The sequence below is a fragment of the Patella vulgata genome, chromosome 4 (assembly GCF_932274485.2).
Source record: "Patella vulgata chromosome 4, xgPatVulg1.2, whole genome shotgun sequence".
NCBI lineage: Eukaryota > Metazoa > Mollusca > Gastropoda > Patellidae > Patella > Patella vulgata.
The window spans coordinates 62,349,162-62,375,300 of record NC_065882.2 but is presented as its reverse complement, the minus strand read 5'-3'; the positions used below and the strand labels follow the sequence as shown (position 1 = coordinate 62,375,300).

General features: G+C 34.3%; 1 protein-coding gene and 1 long non-coding RNA gene across 2 annotated transcripts; both read left to right on the top strand.

Annotated features, from left to right (window-relative positions):
- The first annotated feature begins 1,259 nt into the window (after positions 1-1,259).
- Positions 1,260-7,267, top strand: LOC126818376 (uncharacterized). Its single transcript, XR_007679215.2, has 6 exons — positions 1,260-1,341; positions 1,850-1,996; positions 2,679-2,771; positions 5,430-5,454; positions 6,262-6,347; positions 7,198-7,267. It is a non-coding gene; the product is annotated as an uncharacterized LOC126818376 (long non-coding RNA).
- Positions 7,268-10,037: 2,770 nt separating this feature from the next.
- On the top strand, positions 10,038-24,562 carry LOC126818375 (synaptonemal complex protein 2). Its single transcript, XM_050545768.2, has 18 exons — positions 10,038-10,165; positions 11,852-11,904; positions 12,157-12,202; positions 12,391-12,501; positions 12,862-12,931; positions 13,821-13,987; positions 14,892-15,207; positions 16,684-16,848; positions 17,174-17,249; positions 17,409-19,482; positions 19,761-19,886; positions 20,060-20,127; positions 20,258-20,285; positions 20,787-20,821; positions 22,169-22,337; positions 22,980-23,274; positions 23,480-23,562; positions 24,371-24,562. Exons 3-18 carry the CDS (start codon positions 12,161-12,163, stop codon positions 24,560-24,562), a joined length of 4,017 nt encoding a protein of 1,338 aa, XP_050401725.2. The 5' UTR covers positions 10,038-10,165; positions 11,852-11,904; positions 12,157-12,160.
- Positions 24,563-26,139: the final 1,577 nt, after the last annotated feature.

Below are 26,139 nucleotides of genomic sequence, written 5' to 3'. Positions count from 1 at the left end.
AGACAGCCATGTCTACTAGTACACTACTATTATTAGACCTAGTTTAAGTAGTTAAAACTACGCAGACCAACAGGTGCGTCTTCGCGTTTGACTTTAAAACAAATTGACAGGATTTGGCCTGCCCAAGACACTAAGTCAATAAATCCGAGTAAGTCTTTTGACAAGGACGATTGTCCGACTAAGATGGTATAAAAATGATAAACCCACACATGTATGAGAAACATACATGTAAAATAGCCAACAAGATTTAATTGCGATTTTTTTTTTTAAAACGTATACCAATATTGCAATATTGGATTTATGACAGATGTTTTTAATGGAGTTCTACGTACCTAATTCTAATGTTAACCGTTCAAAATTCATTGACTTTTTTTGATAGGATGTCGAGAAGCAGGTGCTAACATCTCTTTTCTGTCTTCTAAATAAATGATATAATGACGTTATAGTTTTATAATTCGATCCCTCTATTATGCCATAGACGTGCAAGATATTTTATTTAATTGATTTTATACTGAGTTACGATAATAAACCGGTATTCTGAATAGATTATGCTATGACCTAACTTGGTTAATAAAGCGAAACCTTATCCATAGGGCAAGGCTATAGTACCCCGTCCCTCACGATTAATTTGCACCGGCCCAAAATTCTTCGCAAGAGTTAAAAAGAAAAATACTCTTTTATTATAAAATAGAGACTCACAATGTACTGTATGGTACTATAAAGTTGAACAGACTAATAAAATCTATGATTCTTTGAATGATTTCGATCAGTGTCATTTGAGGAGCAGCTGTAGGCCTACACGAGTACCAAACTACAGATATCGTGTTTTTTTAAGCTTGTATCGTACGGTGTAATCATCATGAAGTGCATGGTACTTATAATAAACTAGTCAACATGTCCAAGTTTAAAAAATTAGATAACGTTTTAAATACACGTTAAACATCATCCCTAGCCGGTAATTAAATAATTTGAAGAAAACCCGGTATGTATTATGTGAAGGATGGTACAATTTTAACAGTATAACTTTAAAATGACACTTGGTTATCATTTTGGTCACAGATATAAATTTACAGGCACACCCCTTCCAAAAATTTTGTCAATGCCCAATTAGGTTAAAGTAATGGTATCAAGGGAGATAACACCATTTAACATGAAGCGCAAGAAACATCACCAAATACCATACCCTCTTTCCTTTTACGATGCTGTAACAGTAATTCATTTCAGATGATTACAATGGGGTAACAAATTGAATTTAACGTTTGCTGGTCAGTAGAAGAAAATAATTACAAGATGGATGGCCTTATTCAAGAGTTACATCCAATTAGAAAAGGCTTAATTGAGGTGAGCTTTAAAAAAACAGTCCTATTAGTATTTCCACAGAATTAGCCTACTTGTTTTCATTTGCCATTTCATATTTTTCTTCATTCCTAAGCCAATGAAAGTTTTGAACAAACAAATCATGTCTGTAGGCGAAATGAAAAAAAAACCCTACTATTAGTCCAACCTACTCATCTCTTTTAGAGAACCACCACAACTGGCATATGTTCACCCCCCCCCCCCCCCGTGCCCAAACCGTGCCTAAACCGTGCCTCTATACAGGAACGACCAAGGAGAGAGCCTATACATTTCAAAGAGTCAATTTCTACAAAAATGGCCTGAGAAAAAACATTTCAACATGACATTAGATTGCACTATTTGAGACAAATGTGTAAAGCCACTGCTGACATGTTTGACTCAATTTTTTTATTATTGATGCTTTGTATGTATGTAATAATGTAATAGTAATGCTATTAATACTGACACAACTAGAAACAAATTAGGTTTTGGCATTATTCTGTGTGTGTTGTAGATTTCACCAGTTGATCTGTCATCTGTTGATTGTGTGGAGAAATTGCAGTCAGTTTTATCAGAATGTCAACAAATTCTGCAAAATCCTGGTAATCAACAAGAAGATGAGAATGTTTTATCTTTGTTGAAGTATGGCTTAGAAAACTTGGTAAGAGTGAACATGGGTATAACTATTTTTCTAAGGTCCTTCTAATATTGATACAACACTGTGGTTAGGTGAATTTGGTGGAAGTAATTTAGTGCTCTTGCTCTAGCTAAAACTGGAAGAGACTCAAATCCTTTTAAATTAGAATAAAGGGCCTATTTCAGAGCCTAATTACTTATAATAATAGCCTATAACAAAATTCTGACTGGGCCTGCCTGCTTGCATGTTTGATTTCTTCTTTGAGAGTAGGATTAGGTGGCCGCATTGTTTTAATGTGCGCTTTAGATCATAGGGTATGTTATTAAGTTAAGTGTCATGGTTTCGATCCCACACTTGTACCTATAAAGGAATAGGGATCACCGCTCCAATCTTGTCAGTTTTCTCCAGGTCCTCCGGTTTCCTCCCACTGCTACAGACCCCTACATCCAAGCGAATTATTGAAATAAAATGGAACCATATGATAGTCCCAAAATGATAATCTATTGTATTTACATTAAATCACATTCCTCTCTCTCTCTCTCTCTCTCTCTGTTCTTCTTCTTTTTAAAGTTTGACTAGCGATTTAGGCCAAACTGGCAGGAAGTTTGTCAAGTGGACTGGAAAAGTTTACTACTGGGGTTGAAGAAAAAAAAAATCCATTTACATATCATTAAGTAGACTAATGAGTAATGTTTTTTTGTTTAAGATCATTGAAAGCTTAGAAGCATTTGTTGACCAATCAGATGCTGTAGATGAAAGCAATGAAAGTCTTCTTGATGTTATTTTAGAGACTATCAATGTAAGTATAGTTTCTTTCCCATTTTTAAACAGTTTCAAGTGACATGTAAAGGCTAATTTCCTCAATTTCAGCCATTCAATTCCAGCAAGTCTCTGGTACCGGTATTGCGAGTGAAATTTTTAGGCACTTGTTAAGCCTTCTTATTGAAGTTACATCCCTTGTTAGGTAAATCTAACCGTGCTTCTCTGTTGAGCTACATGTAGGTGTAAATGGTACAGTAGTAACACTAATAGAGTGAATTCATGCATGACTTGTAATATTATGATAGGGGAATCAAGTCTCTTCCTTTGAATGAAGAAGCATGCGTTCAAGGCTGGGATATTTAAATGTTACACAACAATTGTGAGTGGAGAAAAGAACGGTTAGATAAAGGAATATAGCAGTTATTGATACTCCCGCTATATCATAGGTGTCTTTATCATACATACTAGAGAATATTTTATTATAGTCATTTTTTTTATTAAAGAAATCTTTTATTAATATTAAACACTTTAATAAGAACGCCAGATTTAGTTCTTTGTTAAAAATGTCAAGAGTAAACTTGTGTGATTCAGTGTCATCTTTTATCCAGTAACCATGTAGTTAAACATTTTATAATTTTATTCCCTAAATAACCAAGAAAAATTAGTCTTTTTGTTTCAGTTGACAATATTTGCATTTTTAAGATTCTTTAAATGATAATCAGAGATTTACACTTAATCATGTATTATGTATTCATTCATGCAAAATTACATGATGTATGCTAGAAGACCAATCAGACCACTTTGTTATTCACTTTTAAATTATATAATTTACAGTTGTTTGTACCATGAGATCAGGTTTTCATAGATGGTACCTGACCTGGAACACCGAAATGTTATACGAGCGTAAATGTTTAAATTATAGTTTACTAAGCTTAACTTCAAGGAAAAGGTTGAAAACTATGAGGTAGAAAAGTAAAAAAAAAACCAAAAAAAAACCCATTGAATGTGGAACATTTATATATACTATTCAAAAAAAGTAGGAGATATTTGATTTTTAAGTGTTATTAAAGTCACCTAATGAAACTGACGAAGAAACAAATGACAAAATGAAATGAAGTTCACATTCATCGATTTATTCCAAATGATCGTTAGACTAAGTAAGGCACAGACTGACCATTATAAGGGTAAAATGATACCCGGGGTCAAACAGCAAAGTTACCACAGCATCACAACCAAGTCAGTAACGGGTAAATCCTCCTCTGTTTGCCAAACAAGCATTGATCCGACTTGGCATACTCCTAATGAGACGTCTAAGGTCATTTTGGTCCAGATTGTCCCATTCCTGTTGCAACGCAGCAGCAAGTTCTTGGAAATTGGCAAGACGTTGTTGACGTTGACGTTACCTCTGTCCAAGCATGTCCCAGACATGCTCGATGGGGGAGAGGTCGGGACTCAGTGCTGGCCAAGGTAATGTGGTGATGTTCTGTTGTTGGAGGTAACCTGTAACGATCCTGGCCCTGTGACATCTTGCGTTGTCATCCTGGAAGATGAAACGGCGGCCATGACGTCGTGCGAATGGCACAACATGGACTGCCAAGATGTTGTCCCGGTAGTACTGGCCTGTAACACGCCCTGTAACACGTCTTGGAAGCGCTCGTTTCGACGACGCCACACCCTCCTACGTCTGTCCAAAAAATCAACAGTGAACCTTGACTCATCTGAAAACATCACATTGCTCCAGCGTTGATTATCCCAGGTTGACGATCCCTACACCAACCACGTCTTGCCTGAATGTGATGATCTCTCAAACAAGGGATCACGCGAGGACGTCGGGCGCGAAGGTGACCCCTATGCAGTCGATTCCGAATCGTCTGGCCACTCACTCTCACACCAGTGTCTGTTTGAAGACGAGCGCTGATCTGATTTGCTGTGATGACACGATTTCTCAAGGCCAAGGTACGGATAAATCGATCCTGGGCTTGAGTTGTCGCCCTTGGTCGACCTGAGCGTGGTCTGTCCTGTACAGATTGTGTATCACGGTATCTGGACCATAGCCTGCTTATGACAGACTGAGAAACATTCATCGTCCGCGCCACAACCGCCTGTGTTGTGCCGATCTGTAGCATGCCAAGGGCATGTAACCTTTCATTTTGGGTAAGCCGACGCATATCAAAATTTGTTTTCTGGTCACTAAAACAATTAAACTGATGTTTCCACCCTGGAATTCAATGCCACAATGACTGTAACATTCAAAGTCAGAGTCGTGCAAATCTTGGGTTGGACCCCCATGATGATCCCAAGCATCACCTGCATTCCATGCGGTAGCTATTGGTGCGTTTGGGCGTCACATGTAACTGGAAATGTTTCTTCTGTTAGGTTCTATAGTGACTTTTTTCGTAGTCATTTGCATATTTTAGTATTATGCCCCCAAAATCAAATATCCCCTACTTTTTTTGAATAGTATAATTTAGCCGATAAAATTATGGCAGCAGCATAGACCAGCCACCTGGATAGAACTCTGGAAATATTTCTCCTTCTCATTTTTGTTAGGAGAATTTTGTAAATCTGAAATCTTCTCCCCTAGTAATGTTTACTACTGTACTGATAATTCTTCAAATTTGTAGGTATAGAAACCTATGAACATGGATGGATTTCCATACACACTAAAGATTACAATTATTGATCTTTTTTCTAGGTTTTATGTGATAACAGTTCAAAGGGTATGTTTTATTTTATTTATTTTAATGTATCACAGGTTCAGTGTATGCAGCATTCAAAACTTGTTTTGAAACTTACTACTGTTATCAAAATTCTGGATTTTGCAATAATTGGATGTAGAGTTATTGCCCCTGATACCAAAATTGTTTAGTTATCATTTGGAAGGGCCCATCAGAAATGTTATGCAGCAACTAATCAAGAGCTACTTTCCCTTCCATGGACTAGCTTCCATTAGTGAAATTGTGGTCTCTTGAAACTTTGATGGCTGATCAGTCGCTCAGTAGGCTTAAAGCACTGGTATGATAATTCTTAGTGCAAATTAAAATCTGGCGTGCAAATATATTATTTAAATAGTAAGTGCAGGAGGACCGCACCACACATAAATAATTACATAAGACAACCCTATACAATATATACAGTTATTTCAAAAAATAAACAAGAAAGTGCATATATCAAAACAAGTGAATGAATCTGGGGGCCAGCTGTAAACATCCACTGTGCTGCTGTACAGTCCAGGGCCTGTAGTGATAACTGGCTTCAATCAAAATTAAATGAAACTATAACAATAAGGGAAACAAACCAAGACAAGAGAGAGTTTATTCCAAATGTTGTATCATACTAGTAGGAGTCATGATTAGTTATCAAGAAATCTCAATGTCAGTACATTGAAGAAAAAAACTTTTATACATAACCATTTTTGTGAAATCTAGTAAAAAAATGCACTTTGGGTTTTGCATGATTATAAAGTTCTCCTTTAAATTCATAAAAATGTATATTTTTTTTTAACAGCTTATTTTATATATTTTAAGCTTGTGAGATGATTGTACCAAAGATGAGTATACAACTTCTAGAAATGTTGACATATCACGTTTTCACCTTTCAACAAAAAATGGAGGTAGTAATGCTTTTGAATGATTGTTTGGATTTTGTATATTTTTGAATTGCGTAAATTACATTGCCAAAGGAAATTATCTCAAATTGTGAATTGAAATACAGTGAGCATGATGTTGATGATAATGTTGATCGACGACTACAACTTTATTGTAGATAGTCCCTTACACAAGTGCTGAACCATGGTGACTCAGCCATGAAGGCACTGGCTCTCTGAACAACAGGTCTCAGACTCGCTCCCAGTGTTGGCCAAGATATAGTACCTTGAATTTTTCCATCATAGTTTCCCCTTGTCAGTGGTGCAGAACTCAGGGCCTAGCAAGAAACAACATCCAGTCATTATACGTTGGCGTGCACGTAAAATAAACCCTTGACAGTTGGAATTCAAAATAAGAGTAGGCCATAGCGCCGCTGTCTGGGTAAAACTTCCCTCATAACACACTGCATGACATATGCAGGTCTTGATTAGACCATGGACCTTATAATGTATTATAAGGTCCATGATTAGACCAGTAAGACATTAAACCCTATTCTTATACAAGATTTTCATTTATAAAACTTTTGGAAGCTAATACCTGGTTTATACTAGAAGTTTACATGGAATAGCTTAAATAGCTTCATTAGTTTGTGATGTGTAAAAATATCATAATTATATGATTTACCAAATGGCTTCTATAAAAGTAGCTGTATAGTACCTAACCTTACGTATGCTGGTACATTAACATGTGTCAAAGCTTATCTTATTCATCTTATAGCTTTTTGCATACACATTAACCAATATAACATACTAGTAGGTAGGGTTGTAAGTATTTTTAATACATCAATAAACATTTTATTCCTGTTTATTATTACAGATATTAAAATCATTGAATATTATGCTGGAATATAGTACATTTATTGTGAAAGAGAAGTTGTTGACTAGACCATCTTTTATGGATATATTGTAAGTATATTTTTGATCGGCTGATAATGCGGGGAAAAGATAATGCCTGTAAAAGATAATGCCTGAAATTCATTCAGCAAAACATAGAAAAAAAGAGCACACCAATGTATTAACAATGTGAGGTTAAAGTGTCAACCTTTGTGTATCAACCAATTCCCCTGATCTTCCAGATAGTATGAGGTTATATTTTCCCGAAGAAATAGGTTGAATTTAATTTGTATTCTCTCTAGAGTTAATCTGTATTCCCTCTAGAGTTCACAATTATTATCCATTTTAAAAAACAGTTTGAATATGTCACCATTACACCATAATGTTGGTTGAGTACAAATTTCTAAATGGCTGCCCCTCGTATGCAAATAGTGTAAATATATCGTATATTAAGGTTGTGGACGCTCTAGAGGTCAATATTTTGATCCGATTTTGATGAAACTTGAAATACATGTTTATAACCCAAAGATTTTGGTTCATTTCGATATTCGCGCATATCAGACAGATCGTAACTTCCTGAATTATCGCCCCTTGATTGTACGGAAAATCTCATTTTTAGCTAGTGGACCCGCTAGAAGGCACAGTTTGTATTCAATTTTAAAAAATGTTTTAAATATATCACCATTACATATTAATCAAGGTTGAGTTCGAATTTCGTAAAAATCTGACCCAAACTGCCAGACAAAATGGCCGCTCCTTGTACGCAAATAGTGTAAAAGTATGTAATACAAAGGTTGTGGACACTCTAGAGGCAACAATTTTGATCCGATTTTGATGAAACTTTAAATTTATGTTTATATCACAAAAATCTTGGTTCCTTTCAATATTTGCACATATCCGAACGTAACTTCCTGGATTATGGGCCCTGATTGTTCGAAAAATCACATTTTTAGCTTGGCGACCCGCTAGAGGTCACAATTTGTATTCAGTTTTAAAAAAACGTTTAATAAATATATCACCATTACATTACAATGAAGGTTGAGTTTGAATTTTGTAGAAATCATACCCAAACTGCCAGACAAAATGGCTGCTCCTTGTACGCAAATAGTGTAAAAGTATGTAATACCAAGGTTGTGGTCACACCAAAAGTCACAATTTTTATCCGATTTTGATGAAACTTGAAATGTATAATTATAATCAAAAGATCTTGGTTCCTTTCGATATTTGCGCATATCGGACCATAACTTCCTAATTATGGCCCTGATTGTACAAAAAATCACATCTTTAGGTTGTGGACCTGCTAGAAGTCACAATTTGTATTCAATTTTAAAATACGTTTAAACATACATTATGCAAGAGCTAAATCTGCTTATTGCAGGTCTTACTTTAGCCCTGAAATGTTATCTAAATTATTAATTAGACATTAATTAACCTATCCAGACCATAATCAACTCTAGATGGCATCGCTAGCCTGCAATCTTAAGTGGATTGTGAGCCGATTTACTGCATAACTTTCCTTCTCGATTAAACGGTTAAGTGGATAATCGAGACTATGCTGTTTATCGTACTGATTTTTGTAATGATGACCGAGGCTAGGCAGAAATTTCATTCGCTTAGTTCTCGGTTCATAGTGGATCAATTTGAATGAAATTTTCAGCAAATTGCCTTTACGTTATCTAGTTTTTAATTATTATAGTGAGAACTGCCAACTCGTTATGGAATCTCCCATAATGTATCTTTAAATATATCGTTGTTACATGTCAGTGAAGGTTTAGTGCAAATTTCGTAAAAATCTGACCCAAACTGCCGGACCAAATGAGGTCATAATTTTATCTGATTTTAAAAAACGTTTAAAGGTATCACCGTTGCACCCTAATGACGGTTGAGTTCTAATTTTGTGAATATCAGAACGAAATTGCCTGAGTAAATGGCCGCTTCTTGTACGCAAATAGTGTAAAAGTATGTTATACCAAGGTTTTGGACCCTCTAGAAGTCACAATTTTTATCCAATTTTGATGAAACTAAAATCATTTCTTTATATCCCAAATATCCTGGATAATGGCCCCTGATTGTACGAAAAATCGCTTTTTTTGTTGTTTTTTTTTACTTGTTCTCTATCCATCTCTTGCAAAATGTGGGCTGATTACATGTAGACAGAAACTCCTGAATTGTAATATGTTAACAACTTTTCTCATGTGGAATCCATATTTCTTTTCATTTTATACCATTGAGCTGTGTTGTTTATCTTTAAAAGATTTAGAGATGACTTTTATACGTAAGGACCAAGAGTTAAATTGTTACTGAGAATGGTTAATATATATCCAGTGTTATTTATTGTTTCAGGAAACAGCTGTTCAATTTGATTTTATACTTTGGAGGTAAAAAGCTTTTATACTTCATCTACTACTTGGCGATACCATAATTTGAATTATTACACTGATAGTTAAAAATAGCTTGTGATGGATTGGAAGGCATTTTCTCACTCTTTCAGAGATCATTATTTTTATTCACTCTCATAATAAACCATAGACACTGAATGAATTATATGCCTCAAAAAAAAGATCAACATTTCCAAGATACCATTGAGCAAATACCCTGAATTTCATTTATTTTAATATAGTTGGTTCGCAACTCAAACCGAATGTAACAAATTATAATTATAGGTAATGCAAGGCTTTGGGAAAGTTTTTTTTTTGATCACTTGTTCCAGGGTTCTGTGGAATAATATTTATTTTCCAGATAAACTACTTGCTATAGCATTGTAGGAAAAGTGTAATAATAATTAACATTCATGTGTGTCTTTTATAGATTATGAATTTCAAGTTGGAGGAATTGAGTGTTTATTTCGTCTGATTCCAAGAAAAGTTCGCAGCTTGATTTGTCAGCAAATTATCACAGACCCACGTCATTTAGCAACATTTCTTCTCATCAAGGACAGTAATTTTGAAACTGTAAGTATAATCAAATCTTAAAAATAAAGAGCATCATTATCATAAAAATTGTGCCTAGAAAAAAACAAATATATATACTAAACAGCAAAAAAAACGTCAGTACGATTTCAAAATCAGAGAGGCACTTTAATCAAATCATTCTAGAAAACGACTTACTAAATGGATCAAAGCAATTTTTTGTGAACAGTATGTTCATACATTAGTGAATAATTCATTACAATTCCAAGACATTACGAGAAGGTTTAGAGTCTGTACACAGTCTATGCATCAGTATCTGTTGGGTCCACCGCGAGTGTCAATAACAGCAGAGCAGCGTCTGTACATGGAGTGGACTAGACGATTGATAAACGCCATTGGCCCCTGAAACCACACTCTCAGAGAAGCCTGACGCAATCCATCGGCTGTGTTTGGTCTCTCTGAATTTCATCCCAAAGATGTTCAATCGGGTTTATGTTCGGACTAAGGGCTGGCCAGTGCATAACGTTGACACCGTTCTGCTGTAGAAAGTCCCGAGTAACACTGGCGGTGTGGGCATGGGCGTTTTCATGCTGGAAAACGTTGTTTCGATGAAGTGCGAAATGTGGTATGACTTGGGGTCTGAGAGCTTGATCGATGTAGCGCATGGCTGTGATGCCGCCTCCTCTCCCTGGACCAAGATTTTGGAACACCACAGGACCCACCCTCTGGTTTAGGCCGATTCCACCCCAAACCATTATGCTTGGACCTCCCCATGACACATTGGCCAGAATAACGCTGGCCACGTTGACGACATATTCTGGTCCTGCAATACCAACTCACATCTGTGAACAGAACAGTTCTCCATTGCCTGTGTCGTCAGTTCTGGTGTTGATGGGCAAATTGTAGAGTGCAGACGTTCACGTTCGATGGGGAGGGATGAGGATCAGTCCACAGTAAGGTCTACGGCAATGGGATGTTCTTTCTGGTGAGATGTCGGCGCACTGTATCGGTACTGATGGTTCTTTCGTGTGTTCCCACTGTCTGACGTGCTGTCTCAGATGCCTGTGTGAAGGGATTTTGCATGTGCTGTCGCACAACATGGCGGTCTTGTCGCCTTGTGGTAACTCTTGGTCTACCAGTTTGGGGCGATCATCCGTGGTGTTGGTGGCCCAAAAGCGTTGCTGAAGCCTGTAGATGGTCCGAACATTGACCTAGAAGTGATTGGCAATGGCTTTGGCAGTGTGGCCAGCTTCAAGTCTACCAAGCGCCTGGTTCCTCTGAGCTGTCGTGAGTCGTGGCATGCTGCTGACGTTGTAGTGTAAATGATTAAACCAGGTATGGGGGTGCATTTTATAGGGCTGGTCCCGGTTAATAGCACGTGCAGCATGAGTTACATGAAAATCATGGAGAACACATTACCATCTCAGAAGTCAGGTTGCGTTTTTGAGAACATTTCCTGGGTTCAATTCTGTGTTTGGGAAGGAGCCTTATTGCTCAGGTAAAGTTGGAGATGTGGTCACAAATATACAATAAAAACATTTGGCAAGTTTTATGCAATGCGTCTGTTCAGAGTAACATACCAATGGCAACCTGACGTTTCTTTTGCTGCTAAGTATATGAATAATTAAAATAGATTAGTATTAGCTCTGTCGGATTTTCAATGTGACAGGTTTCTTTGCCATAGTTTTTGCTCCATAATGATTTGTTTTCCCTTTTCTTTTGTTACAGGACTGTAGAACATTTTTAAACAATTTGAATTCTTCATTAGGAGAAAGAAAAAGGTATGTGTTTGTGTTAAAACTTGGCTACATGTGTGAAAGTCACCATTATTTGTATCAAATTTATCCAAATTGACAGTCAAAGTTTCTCCTGTAATCTAGGGTCTCATAATTTAACTATCTGTGGGCTGTGGTTGATTTGTGTCTATAAATGTCCAGCCTACATTCATGCCGAATATCAAATTTCAGCTGCATATGTCTTGCCAGTACTTCCAGTTAAATCAGTTTAGTATATAATTTAGTATGTAATTTCAGGGTAATGTCTATACCATGTATCAGTGTACAGTTAGGAAGCAGATCAGTGAGTATATTTGTATTAAAAAAATGATACACCGGTAAACTAAAAAATTAAGTTGTACAATTTCATATATATATAATAAAACACATCTGCAAAACCGTAGTCTATGCTTAGTGTGTTTTTGATTTTAAAAGATTGTGAATTATTCATTAACGAAACAAACGATATGAACAGACTTTGATTTTTTACAGCTTCAGAAACCTTCTGATCAAGGCTACAATGAATTTTGGGTTGATTTTAATTATGGAAGTCAGAGAATAACAGTATTTTGTGAGCAGGATTCACTGCTGCAGTGCTCACAGGTAAATACTCCCTCTGTTTTTAATTGAAAGTAATTTTTTTTTTTTTTAGTTACATGAGACAGATGAAATTATTTGTGGGATTAGGGGGCTTAAACCTGAAAATCACAAGTCATTGAATCTTGAAAATCACTAGTCACCTTAAAGAGGTCCTTACAATTAATTACATTTAGTTAGATGTAGACAAAGCTAGTGATAAATGTGTATGTAAATGCAAAGGAATACTATTGTTTAAGATAGTGAACTATGTACTGATAACTATCTACAGATACTACAGATATTTTTAGTGTATTTTTGAATAGCGTTTGTAAAATAATGTGTAAATATGCAATACTTATTTGTTGTTGATTTTGTGTTTTCTAGGCAGAAGAAGATGACTTATGGGAGACTGTCAGTATTTTACGTACCGATATTAATTCTTACACATTTACAGGTAAGTGGAAATTCTAATACTTAAATTCTATACGTATCAGCAAGGTTCAGAAATATTAGAACAACGAAAAAGTCGAAAAGGGATGAATCTCGAGTGAGAAAATTCTCTGCCGTTTGTTTCACTATACCAAAACACCCTAAAGGGAAACTAAGCATCTCTTACAAATGATTAGGGTTGGATGGCTGAATGGTTAGCGTGTGCGCATTGTATCATAAGGTCTGTCATTGAGTCAACTGGTGTGGTTTCGATTCCCCGGCAAGAAGTAGGGTCGGCTGTCCAACCTCGTGGGTTTTCTCCGGATTCTCCAGTTTCCTCCCACTGCTAAAGACCCCTACACGCAAGTGAATTATTGAAATAAAATTGAACCATATGTTAATCCCGAAATGACCTGGTTTGAGTCGAGTGGATGTTAAACCCCATTTCTCTCTCTCTCTTAAACTTGATTACCCAATAAACAATTTTAATCTCTTCACAACTAAAGGTGCTAATTAATTGATGAGATTAACAGAAGTTATTCTCATAAAAGCTATAATATACAAAACATGGATTACTAAAGTATGGAGTATTTCATTTGTTCTAAATTGTATCACTGTCACAGGAAATATTTTATTAAACGACTAAATAGCAAATAAATTGCCTGGTTGCCATGTGATTTTGTTTTGGAACATACCAACATCTTTAACCTGCTTTTTCTCAAAACTTACTTTCCTGACTTGGGCAGCTTCAAATGGACACAACTCAGTCAATTTTTGTCCGAATCAACCAACCATACATCATTTTGAAGGTATTGAATCAGAGAATGTGAATACGACAATAACTCAATTTTCCAAATTTCCTCATTGCGACTCATTATGCCAGCACAGGTCACACTTATTGTTTTTATTTTCAGAGTCCAATCATACTGTGTGTGGTATATTTGAATTGACAGCAGATGTCACTGAGGTTTTCTCTCAGATGAGGAATATTGAAGGAAATAAATTAATTATAGTTGCTGATCAGGCTTATAACTTGCCATCAGCGGTTAATAAAACTGTGAGTCAGTTTGAAAAGTCTGGGGTAATTAATTTTATTTTCTCTTACTAATATTTCGTGTTACTGACAATATTATATTAAACTTTCAATAAGTCGAGTAAGATTTATTACAAAAAATATACATCCCTCCTACCGTATGACAAAACTAAGAATTTGGCACAACAAAGAAGATAAAATAAAATTGGATTTAACACCCTATTTTTCTGCACCTAGTGGGCTAATGCAGATGGCCATATGCCATGCAGTGTGCTATGAGGGAAATTTTGCACAGACAGTGGTGCTACAGTTTAATCTTGTTTTAAATTCCAATTGTCAAGGATTCTTTTATGTACACGCCAATGTGAACAGGCGACTTTGATTATTTGTCTCATCCAAACAACTGGACACAGTCCCTTTCCAGGCTCTTCATCCTATACTACTGACAAGGGGAAACCACACGCTAGAATATCATGAGGAGGAAATTTCTTGGGATACAATTATATGTGACTGTAGATATTTAAATAGCCACATTATTATTAAAGAAACACAATTTTAGGTTGATATAGATGTGCATGATCTCCCTGAAATAGTAGAGAATGCTAGAAGAGTGCAGTAACCAATTTGAGCAGATCATTAGCCAATCATTCAGAAACCATTTTTCTATATATGAGTCTCCTAAAGAATCTCCCGTGAGTGGGGACAAGTTGAGTGACTATGTAAATAAGGAGAGTGATTCCTTTCATTGATAAGACAGAGAGACCTTAAGTACATGATTTAGAGTCAATATATAGCCATGAACTTATTCTAAGTAGCATGTACAATTACGCAGTGACTTTTGAGTTTTGACCATTTTTAAATGATATAAATGCTCCATAAAAGACTTGCTCCGATCGAATGCCTTAAAGAACAATTGCTGTTTATGATAATTTGCTCCTATCTTTTTTTTTAGAGGAAAGCCTCAGCAGTATGTAAACCATTGGATATCAAGTTATCTGATTCAAGTCTCCCTAAACCACAGAAACCATCAAACATTGATCCAGAGGTAGTTGCTAGCAGTCAAATGAGTGTTGCTTCAAATGGAGTTGATGGAACACAGAGACGGCATAAAGTATCTGTACCCTTTTTACCAATGTCAACCCCAGCTAGTACTATATCCATCAAAGAGACTCTTAAATCAAGAGAAAAGATGCCAGCAGAGTCAGAGCTCAGAATTCAGAATGTAAAAACCAACATTGCTCTGGCTACAGTTAAACCAAACTCATCAAGTAAAAACAACTATAATTAATAATAATAATAATTGATTTATTTAGCGCCAACAATTCAACTCAGCGAACTGCTCTCGGGCGCTTTACATAAGTACAACTAATATAAAATTACAACAATCACAACACATTAATCCATAAGAAAAGACATAAACAAAAAACAGAGAACATTATTTAGTACACATGGTAAAAGTCTGACACAAACACAGCTAGAACCGTATTCAAATTCAATCAGTTGTATATTTGATTAAAAAGTTTGGTTTTGAGATACTTTTTAAAACCTTTAATAGAATTTGCACTTTTGGTTTCGTTTGATATTGAATTCCATAAAGATCTATCGCCGGAGTTGTTTTTTGAAAAAGGCTTAATTAAAAGGTCTGATTGTTGTATTCTAATGTATGTGATTACCACAAAAATAACAACAAATAGGTACACCTTGAAGTTCACATCAGTAATATTCCTGAATAAATTACTGTCTTCGTTTATTCGATGAAACCTTCGTGTTTCTTCATTCGACATCTAAAATATTAGCATTTTTCTATTATTGCCACTATCAGAAAATGCCGTAGCCCAAATAAGCTGATACGGCACCTTGGCATTTCTTCTTAACACAAATTGTAGTTTTTTGTCTATCAACTAGTCACGTAACTTGCAAAAGTTTCTATTCATTTGTCAATAATAGACAAACGGCACAATTGTCATGTGACAACCATAATTAAAATTTATTTAAAATAAAATAACGACAATAATTTTAAAATTAAGCCTCTGTCAGCATGTGTATAAAAATCATAAAGGTAAACTCTATTTAAAACTGGTTTATTGACCTAATTCCAACTGTTATCTCACGTGTCATTGGAATTTGGTATTGGCAATTCCCTTAGGAAAATATATTTATTAATGACTGTTTCTCAGTGTATTCGGTGTTCTATCAGGGGATTATATTCAATTAAGATTTTAATTTATGTAACAACTAGTCAGCAAGCTTGTTTTGTTATTTTACCGGATTATCAAAATTACCGTTAAACGTGCTAATTAGGCTACTTGGATTATGAACCACATGGCCGATTCTCACTAAGGTATGACTGTTGTAGCCGACAAGCAAGTTGATTGACTTCTTTATTAACAAGTAATAATTTACCAGCCGAAAGTAGATTGATTTATGATACCATAGTGGCCGGTTTATTATTTTATTAATCGACTAGATTAAACATCAGTTGGCTAAAGTCAACAAAAAACAGCCAATTAAGAACAGTGCTTCTAGATATTATTTTCAATATTTGATTGACAATGCGTGACACTATTTTACAATTTTGTTTTATCCACATGTTTTTTTGTTTTGTGTATCTGATTTTTGATCATGATTCTCAGAAAAAAATATATCCATTGTTCATTTACACACCCATCAAAATGTAATTAGTAATATTAGATGTACTATAAAGTCAAGTTCTTGTGAATGAGTAACTGTAATAATATTTGTAGGCATGTATTCTCCAAGAACACCTATTGTAAACCAAAATCTATCCAAGAAAAGGGTTAAAACTCCTATCGTTGTATTGGAACCAGATAAAAAAGTGAAAGAAAAAACTACCAAGACATCAGATGATTTTAGCCATGATGCCAACAAAGAAAATCTACCTCCAAAAGGTTTGTCAGTTTTTATAGAAATCATCTGGGAGATCATTTTACTTGCCTGTGAACATTTTGGGATCTTATTTATTTAAAGTCCACTTTTAAATGGATATAACTTGATGATAAATGGGGTAACTAAAAGGAGAGAGAGTGAAATGGGGTTTAACTTCCACTCAACACAAACTAGGTCATTTCAGGCCTAACAAATGGTTCAATTATATTTCAATAATTCACTTGCACGTAGGGGTCTTTAGCTGTGGGAGGAAACTGGAGGACCCGGAGAAAACCCACAAAGTAGCTTGAAAAAAAAAAATAAATTCTTTTTTTTTAATCAATTCAGAATATGATGATGTCATCATCCCGGACTCCTTACCTTCACAGTCTATGAAATGTCATGAGAAAAAACAAAACATCAGGTATATTTCAAGAATTTTGTATTTACCAGCAATGTTATAAAGGTCGAGGACAAATGTTGCCTGGCAACCTATCTTGTATTAAATAGTTATTGATTATTTACATGCAACTACTGTTTGATGCTTTAAACACATTTTTTGAATATAGCTTATGTTTTGTAGGAAGTTAAGAGAAGTTGATAGTGGTATATGTCTTGTTGAACCTGATCAGTTAGATAAGTCAGTCAGAGATATACATGTGAAACAGGTACCAACTATTGCTGATAAACAAGTAAATCCTAAACAAAGAGTCACCAGATCTCAACTGATGTCTGTGGCAGAAGCAACTAAACTCTGTATGGAATCAGATGACAATATAAGTGATCTATCATCAGAAATAGCTGGTGTTGAAGAAGACAAATCATTAGAAATCATTCTAGAGGAAAATGTCAATAAGGCTTCTCTAGAAACAAGGAATACAGAATGTCTAGCTCAAAATCCAAAGAGTTTATTGCCGAAGCAGAACAAATTTAGTCCAATCATGTCAAACAAAAGCTATAATTACAAACATTGTGAAGAACAGGAAGTAAGATCTCACCCTAAACAATCTTTTTCTAATGAAACTTACAAAAAGAACCCACAAAAATGTGAAAATCCAATTTCTAAGAAATGCCATGATTCTTTAGATTCAAATAAAACTAAATATGGAAAAGGTAAATTAATTGCCAATTCAAAATGCAACACAGATCAATCTAAGAATAACACAGGTAACAAAAATTCTGTTCTGTCAAATAATTCTAATGTTAAAACCGATTCAAGGAAAAATGATAAAAGCGGTGCTACACTGTCAAATTTGAGTGACTATTCAACCAAGCCTGTATATGGAAAGGGGAAGAGCATTTCTAGTTTTTCGAGTCCTTCAAGGACTGTAAGTGAAGCTGAATTAGAGAGTAATTCAACTAATATTACTAACACTAAATATGCAAAAGGAAAAACATTGTACCATTTTGATAAACCATTGTGTGACACTCCAGCTTCTGTAAAACAACCCTTGAGATATTCTCTTAACATTTCAAAAGGTAGAAAAACTGGTTCCAAATTATTGACACAAGTGAATAAAAGTAAATCAGAGAATGATATAAATTTAGATGATGTAAATTCCAGCCAATATAGGAGAACTACCAGACTACAATCGAAAAGTACTAAAAAGGATATTGATTTAGACTCTGAACAAAAAAAACCACAGGCAGTGAAAATTAAAAAAGCAGAAAAGGAGACAGAAGTTCAAAATATAAAACAAACTGAATTCAAGGCACAAAATGAAAATAAAAGAAATTACAAAAATAAGGCAGGAACATCAAAAACTGTTGATCAGAGCTCTACACGGTCATTGCGCAGGCGTAAAGCAGAAGAAAATACATCAATTCAACAGGATGTAAGCCTGTTTAGAAGCCAAAGTGCCGAAAGTATCCACAGGGAAAGTCCAAAGAAAGTATTAAGAAAGGAAAACCGTCAGACACACTCCACCCAAATGAGCTCAACTAAAAAAGCTTTCTTTTTTGAAACTAGAACTGTGGTGACAAACTCTTATAGAAGTTCAAATTTTGTAGAAAGAAATGAAAGTAAACAAATTGATGAAGATCCATATAATTTTGATGATGCCTTTTCTGACTCTCAAAATACACTTCCTATCAATAAATCCAAAAGTGAGAAAAATAAATTTTTCAAAGGTAGACAGAAGGAAGATGATACAAACAGAAAAAATGACTCTTGTGTTATGAAAAAGAAAAGTAGTGACAAAACTGAAAGTGAAGAACAATCTTTGTGGCGACATCAGAAAAATAATGCAAAACCATATACAGGATTTTCTGATGATGAAGATGAAAGTACAGAACAAAAATTTAAAAATAAAACAAAAACAAAATCATTGAATGAAAGTGTGACTATGGACATTGGATCTATTCAGTCAAGTAAATCACTTCCAAATTTGATGAGAAGTGTGAATGTAAGTGCTGCAGATTTACAAGTATCTCGTGCTCCACGTTCTGCTAAAACAAATCAAACTTATTACATCAGTTCTAATTCCAATAGCCCCTTGCAGGAAAATCTCCCTGCAAAAAACAAAGATGTTCATAAAGATACCACTTCTAAACATAAACAAAACACATTGCTATTAGATGAAACACAAAAGAAACAGGATTCTGATCAGTTTACAATATTCAACAGAGATTCGTGGGGAAAGAAAAAATCAGTTGAGGTTAGCATAGTTGTAACAATTTTTATTGCAAGATCTTTATGTAGTTAGTTCATTTATAGCTTGATTATATCTAAAATTAGTTGTAACAATTTTTATTGTAAGATCTTTATGTAGTTAGGTCATTTATAGCTTGATTATATTTAAAATTAATTATCTGGGTAAGAAAAAATATAGGTGCGCCTCTTTGTGAAAAAATTGTCATCTGTCCCTTGATTATTGAAACATTTAAACTATCATGTACTTGGATAGTGTCAATCTGTAAATTCACCTTTTTATAGAAAACACCAAGATTTGATCTAAATCTGTCTAAATCTACTTTACCAACACCAGTAACATGTCATGCCTCTAATAAAGATGATAAAAATAAAACAGGAGCCGTTGAAACATTTACTGCTATGTGCACTGTAAGTAGAATATTATTTGTAAATGGTTACATATTTTATTTTCGGACCATAAATTTAAGATTTTACAACCAAAATCTAACAGCTGATTTATTTTGATTTTGCTATATCTACCTCGATTACTGTATATTCTGAAGTTTACCAATTACAATTATTTTGTATCTATTTATCTACAGGGCTTGATATTAGATTCTAAACAGAGAGATAGAATGAAATTAAAATCAAATGAGTCCAAACAATGCAGGTAACCTTTTTTAGAAAAATTATTTGTATGGTACATGTGTTGTATAATAATATAACTGTATTTAATAAATTATTTTTATTTACTTTTATGTAGCCATAAACTTTGTTATATTTGTTGTAAATTCTTTCAGTTTCAAGTCATGTGAAACATTAAAAAATGTAAGTTTTTTTCTTTAAAATTAATCAGATGATGTAATTTCAGTTATCTTTCATATTTCTTGTAGTTCAATCACTGAATCAGCAGTGGTGTTATTATAGTAGAACAATCATACAATACTGTTTCTGAAATGGAAAAAATCATTGGACATTTTCTTATAATGCCATTTGTAATAACATATTTGGTTACAGGTAGTAACAATTCTTGTTTGTTTCTGCAGTATAGACAACTGTATATATCAAGGAGCTTGTTACATACAGATATATGTGGGAAATTCTTTGGTTTCATTGTCATGCATCTTATGATATCTTAATATTTTTTTTTCTAAATGGAAATTACGAATAGCAATGAAACCAAAAATTTGCCAAATATAAGTGTGCAATGAGCTCCATGATATATTGTTGTCTATATAGAAGATTTATATATTTTCAAAAAGAGGATTACTTTTGAAGTGTTCTTTTTTTTTTCTTTTTACTGTAATTATTTTGATTTTTTGGTTTCAGGATGATATTTCCAGTAGAAAATCGATAGATGGAAGGTTTGTTGATAATTTACTGTTCATTACAAATATATCACACCATACTACACTGTCTGTAGACCTAATATTTTCCTGTTTACTTTTAAACTTATTCTTTACAAAAAATGTAAAAACTTAGTGGAATTGTTTATTAGCATATAAAAAAAAACCTTGTTGAATTTCAAAATTTTAAGCTTGTGAATTTAGGACTATGAAGAAATCGCTTTAGGCATTACAAGTTTTTTGTTATCTCCCCATTTACCTTCAAATTTATGAAATCTTGTGATACAGGATAGAGTTGTCAACAGGATTTTTTAAAACTTTTGAAGGTTATTCAATTGACCGTAAGGAAGAACCATTGAACTCCCAATTATTTAAGATCGTATATTTCAATGGTGTTATCCAGAGGTATCTGTTTTTACTGTTATTTATGATACAGAAACAAGTAGATTAGGGCATAAGGAGGAACATTATATTATTAGAATTGACAATATTTTGATGGTAAATCATGGAGTTATCTTTTTGTTCATTTGTGAACTCGATACAACTTGATATAGTCGATATATATACATGTAGTCCTCTAAAGATAAAGAACCCTATTGATATTCAAAGCTTTTCAATAATTAATTATTGATAATTACTAAGTTATGACTCTTTTTGATCATTGAGGCTAAAGTTATAACCGGATTGACTTAAATACAAATAGATATTATATTTATAATAATACACAATTTTAATATAATGCACATACCCAGTTTATAAAACACAGTTTATAATACACAGTTTATGATACCCTATGCTCCATAATTTATGCTACACAATTGATATATAACAGTTTAATAATACACAGTTTATGATACCCTATGATACATAATTTATGCTAAACAATTGATAAACAGCTTAATATAATAAGCAGTTTATACACAATTTATTATACACAATAATGTATAATAAACAATTTTATAGACAATATTGTTTTCAATAATTTCTGATAAAGTTATCTGATTACAGATAGATATTTCGAATAAATTGTTAGAACTAATTTTCATTATTTCTGCTAATTTCTTCATGGGTTCTTACTCTTGATCATTTTTAGTGTCTTATTAATTAGTTTCCTTTACCTACAAAATAATAAATTGTTGACAACCTTTAATTGTCGACTGCCCGGACGACTATGCAGTTTTAAGCAGGGGTTTTTTTTTGCCTAGCAACCTATTTTTATTACAATAATCCACTATGCATTTGTGTTGAAAAGTGGAAGGAATTTGGAGTACCCAGAGAAAACTGACATAGACTAACTTCAGATAACTTACTTTATTTTTGCTTATTATTAATATTGTGTGAAGTATAAAACTCTATCAACAATAGGTCTGAAGTAAGTTGGCTGGAGAAAAAATCATCAGGAAAAAGAAAGAAATTTAAGAAAACATACCATAAAGATAGATCTATTGACAAACACAAACAACAAGTCAACAGACATAGAAACAAAGAATTAGAATCATCAGAAGAACAAGCTGAAACCTCAGAAGAAGAGGAGGTATTTAAATTATGCCCACCTGAATAAAGGAGTCATTTTAAATTACATGTGTAACTTCTTCTCCAAGTCATGTTGCATGCACCAAAGGGACAAATTTAGACATTTTATTTAAACATAATATTTTATTTAGCAACATTCATCCACTCTTCTCTCTTTGATATTCAAAATAAAAGTAGATTGCATCACAATTTTTATTAATTGACTATGTTGGTGTCCACCAATTTGACACATATGATAGAACTAGTTAGCAAACACATTTCAAAAATGATTGTAAGGTAGATGTCCCTTCACCTATTAAGTGTGGAAGACATGTCTCCTTTGGTCCAACGAATGGTTAGCATGTGCGCGCTGTATCATAAGGTCTGCCATTGAGTCAACTGAGGTGGTTTCAATTCCCGGGTTCTATATGGCAAGGAGTAGGGTGGCCTGTCCAACCTCGTGGGGTTTTCTCTGGGTCCTCCGGTTTCCTCCCACTGCTAAAGACCCCTATGCGCAAGCGAATTATTGAAATAGAATTGAACCATGTGCTAGTCCCAAAATGACCGAGTTCATGTCGAGTGGACGTTAAACCCCATTTCTCGCTCGCTCTCTCCTTTTGTCCAAGCAACATTGTACTTTAATCATGTCTTTTTGTCTTTACAGGAAGTCTCTGTTACAAAGCTGATTTCAAATATGAAAAACATTTGTAAAGGAAAAGAAACACCAAAAATTGTGCCTGTGATCACATCAAATATAAGTAATTCCATTACTTCTAAAACAGGTATTTCCAAGTTTAAGGATTCAAGTTCTACACCAAAGATTACCAGTAAAGAAACACCCATGATTAGGAATACAGATACACGTACACCAAGGAGTGTTATTCAAGCTTTCAGAAAGGAGATGAGCCCCCAAGTCACTAGAACACCCCTTACACCCGGTCTGCCTTCTCTTTGTATAGGTATTTATAATTTTATTGTACATTCTACAAATTGAACCAAGAGAAGCATTTGTATTCCACAATTGAATACTGCAATGATGGGCCGCTAATATTTTGCCCAGATGAAGACAAATTTTTATTTACCTCTGGCCTGTATACAGTCATAGAGAATTAAGTACCATCACATTCAAACATTCATATGGTTATTGCTATTGTTGTTTCATAGTTTCAGAAGATGCTGCAACAGCTCCAAACTTTGTCCAATTAAAGAAACACAGAAACAAATCACAAAAGAAACAATATCAGGAGGTATATATAGTTTAAGTATATATATTAAGTATATAAGAGGGATAGATTCTGTAATTAAAATATGGTGGAGTTTTTTTGTTTTTTTTAAATTACCCAAACATACCACTCTTCTCTTCCACTGCAAGCAATACTCAGACAAATCAAAAGATAATTAACCCTTAATTTGGACCTGAGCGGCCAAAAGACCAGCTGGTGTACAAGGGAGAGAGAGAAATGGGGTTTAACGTCCACTTGACACAAACTAGGTCATTTTGGGACTTACATATGGTTCAATTTTATTTCAATAATTTGCTTGCGTTTAGGGGTCCTCAGCAGTGGGAGGAAACCAGAGGACCTGGAGAAAACACACCGGGTTGGACAGGTGCCCCTACTCCTTGTCAGCTGGTGTACGGGTACCTGTTTGGCCAATCAGTAGCAAATAGGTATCTGTGGTAGCTGCTCAGTATTCTAGCCAGTTTTTCGAACACTCAGGTCATAAGGGTTCATAATATTACAAAAAAAACATTTTGGGGCCATTTTTATATAGGCCTAACTTTGTTCAGGGTGTCGGTGTCAGAAGGGTTAAGTAGCATGATTTAGAGGCCTTTAGATATTTTAATTTGATAAAATTACTATGGAACACAATTTTTTTGACAAAATGTTGGATTGCCAAGCTCCCTTTTGCCTTTTTGGTGTAGTGCCTAGGGCACAAGATATGTTTGGTAATGTTGTAAGCTGTCATACTGAAAGCACAATTTAAGATACTAGAAAAACACTGTGTGGACTGGGAAGTATATTTTACAAACATGAACATTAACTTTTAATTAAGAGTGATGAAGATGATAAGATTAATATAGAAGATGCTAGTCAACCGATTTCCATGATAGATAGTCAACCTACTATTACAAGTCAAAGTACATCATCTGAACCACATATAGAACCTACATCAACACAGATACTCTCACTAGAAGAACTCTTAAAGATGGCTACACCTAAACATATCCAGGTACATATTTTATGATAATACTCAATTAAATCCAGCAGTAAAATTGAAGGCATCTTTAAACATGTTCTCTCAAGGTTACTTTTGTCATCTGTTGCTATTTAAAAGACAATTTTTAATTGAGAACTGATTTTTTTTTTATTGAATGTAAAATTGTAGGCTAAAAGTAATTACAACACCAAATATATTAAATATTTAATATGCTACAAGTAATGGCACTATTTTATATTTTAAATAGAATAGTACTCTTGTAAGATAAAATGTTTGGCTATAGTCTCCAATCTACAGCTGTAAGCAGAACATCAGATGTCAAAGGAATACATCTTTAACCCTTGTCGGTGCACGTGGGGTCTCCGTGGACCCCATGCACATGTTTTATAGTGTTGTGTAATAACTACTTGGCACTGCTTTTTGAAATTTAGTGACTTTGTCTCCTATACATTTTTACACGTAGTGAAGAACTCGGTATTCATCTGCTTCCCACATGCAGAGTTCTGTCACATGCAAATCAGGCCCAACGCTTGAAGATAACAAGGGGTCCAATCGGACCCCTAACTTAAACAACTCAACGTAGGGATTTTGCTAACGTATTTGCTGCCTAATACCATATTGCGTATGCCAGAGTATTCTCTCTTTTAGCAGCTGCATGTTACAAATACCAAAAATTAAATGATGAATTCAAGATATTCAATGGTTTTTGTATCAAGCGTGAATTGCCATTTTAACCTCTTTATCACATAGTACACAAAGTAGCAATTTTGTGAGAATTATTAAATCTTTTCCAAATGTCACTAAAATGTTTTTGTAAAATAATTTAGTTGTTTTTCAGTTGTCAAATATGAAGGCAAATAAAAACTAAACTGCTGCCTTTTAATTCAAATATATCTGTACGTAACGTGAACCCACAAGGGTTAACAAACACCTGCCACGTTTCCCTGATTGGTAAAGTCCATTGGGTATAAATTAATATCATACATGTTCAGAAACTTTCAAAGTCTAAAACACATTTGACTTTTGTGGTAAATCTTTATATTTAATAGGAAATAATAAAGGATGATGGTGAGGATGATGATGATGAAGATAGATATGAAGATATCTATCAAGATGTTGGTTGTATTTCTACGGATGAAAGAAATACCAGTAAAGCTGGCTTAGTTTCAGGTTAGATTTTATGTATACTGTTCAACTTCCTTACACCTCAACAGAGATACAACCTCTTTTTTATTCATGTGTTTTGATACTTACCTTTCAGGGCCATCTTCAAGAGCCAGACCTACAAAATCTACACTAAAAAGAAAATATCCTGTATCCTTGGACAATGATATTGGGTGATAATCTCTTACAATTGACGAAAGAAAGGGACTATTAAAATGGCTTTGTCTGTCTGTCACACTTTTTGGGATACAATAACTCTGCTTCTGCGTGATGTTCTATCTTGGGGTAGATGTTGATAGGTGATTGTCAAGACTGAGTCCGATGATGAGCATTTCTAATCAAGGTTACATGATGTTCAAACTTGGTGCAGATGTTCAAAATGGAATGACTGTAGAAGTTCATTAGGTAGATGTCTTTATTGAATTTGATGACAAGCATTT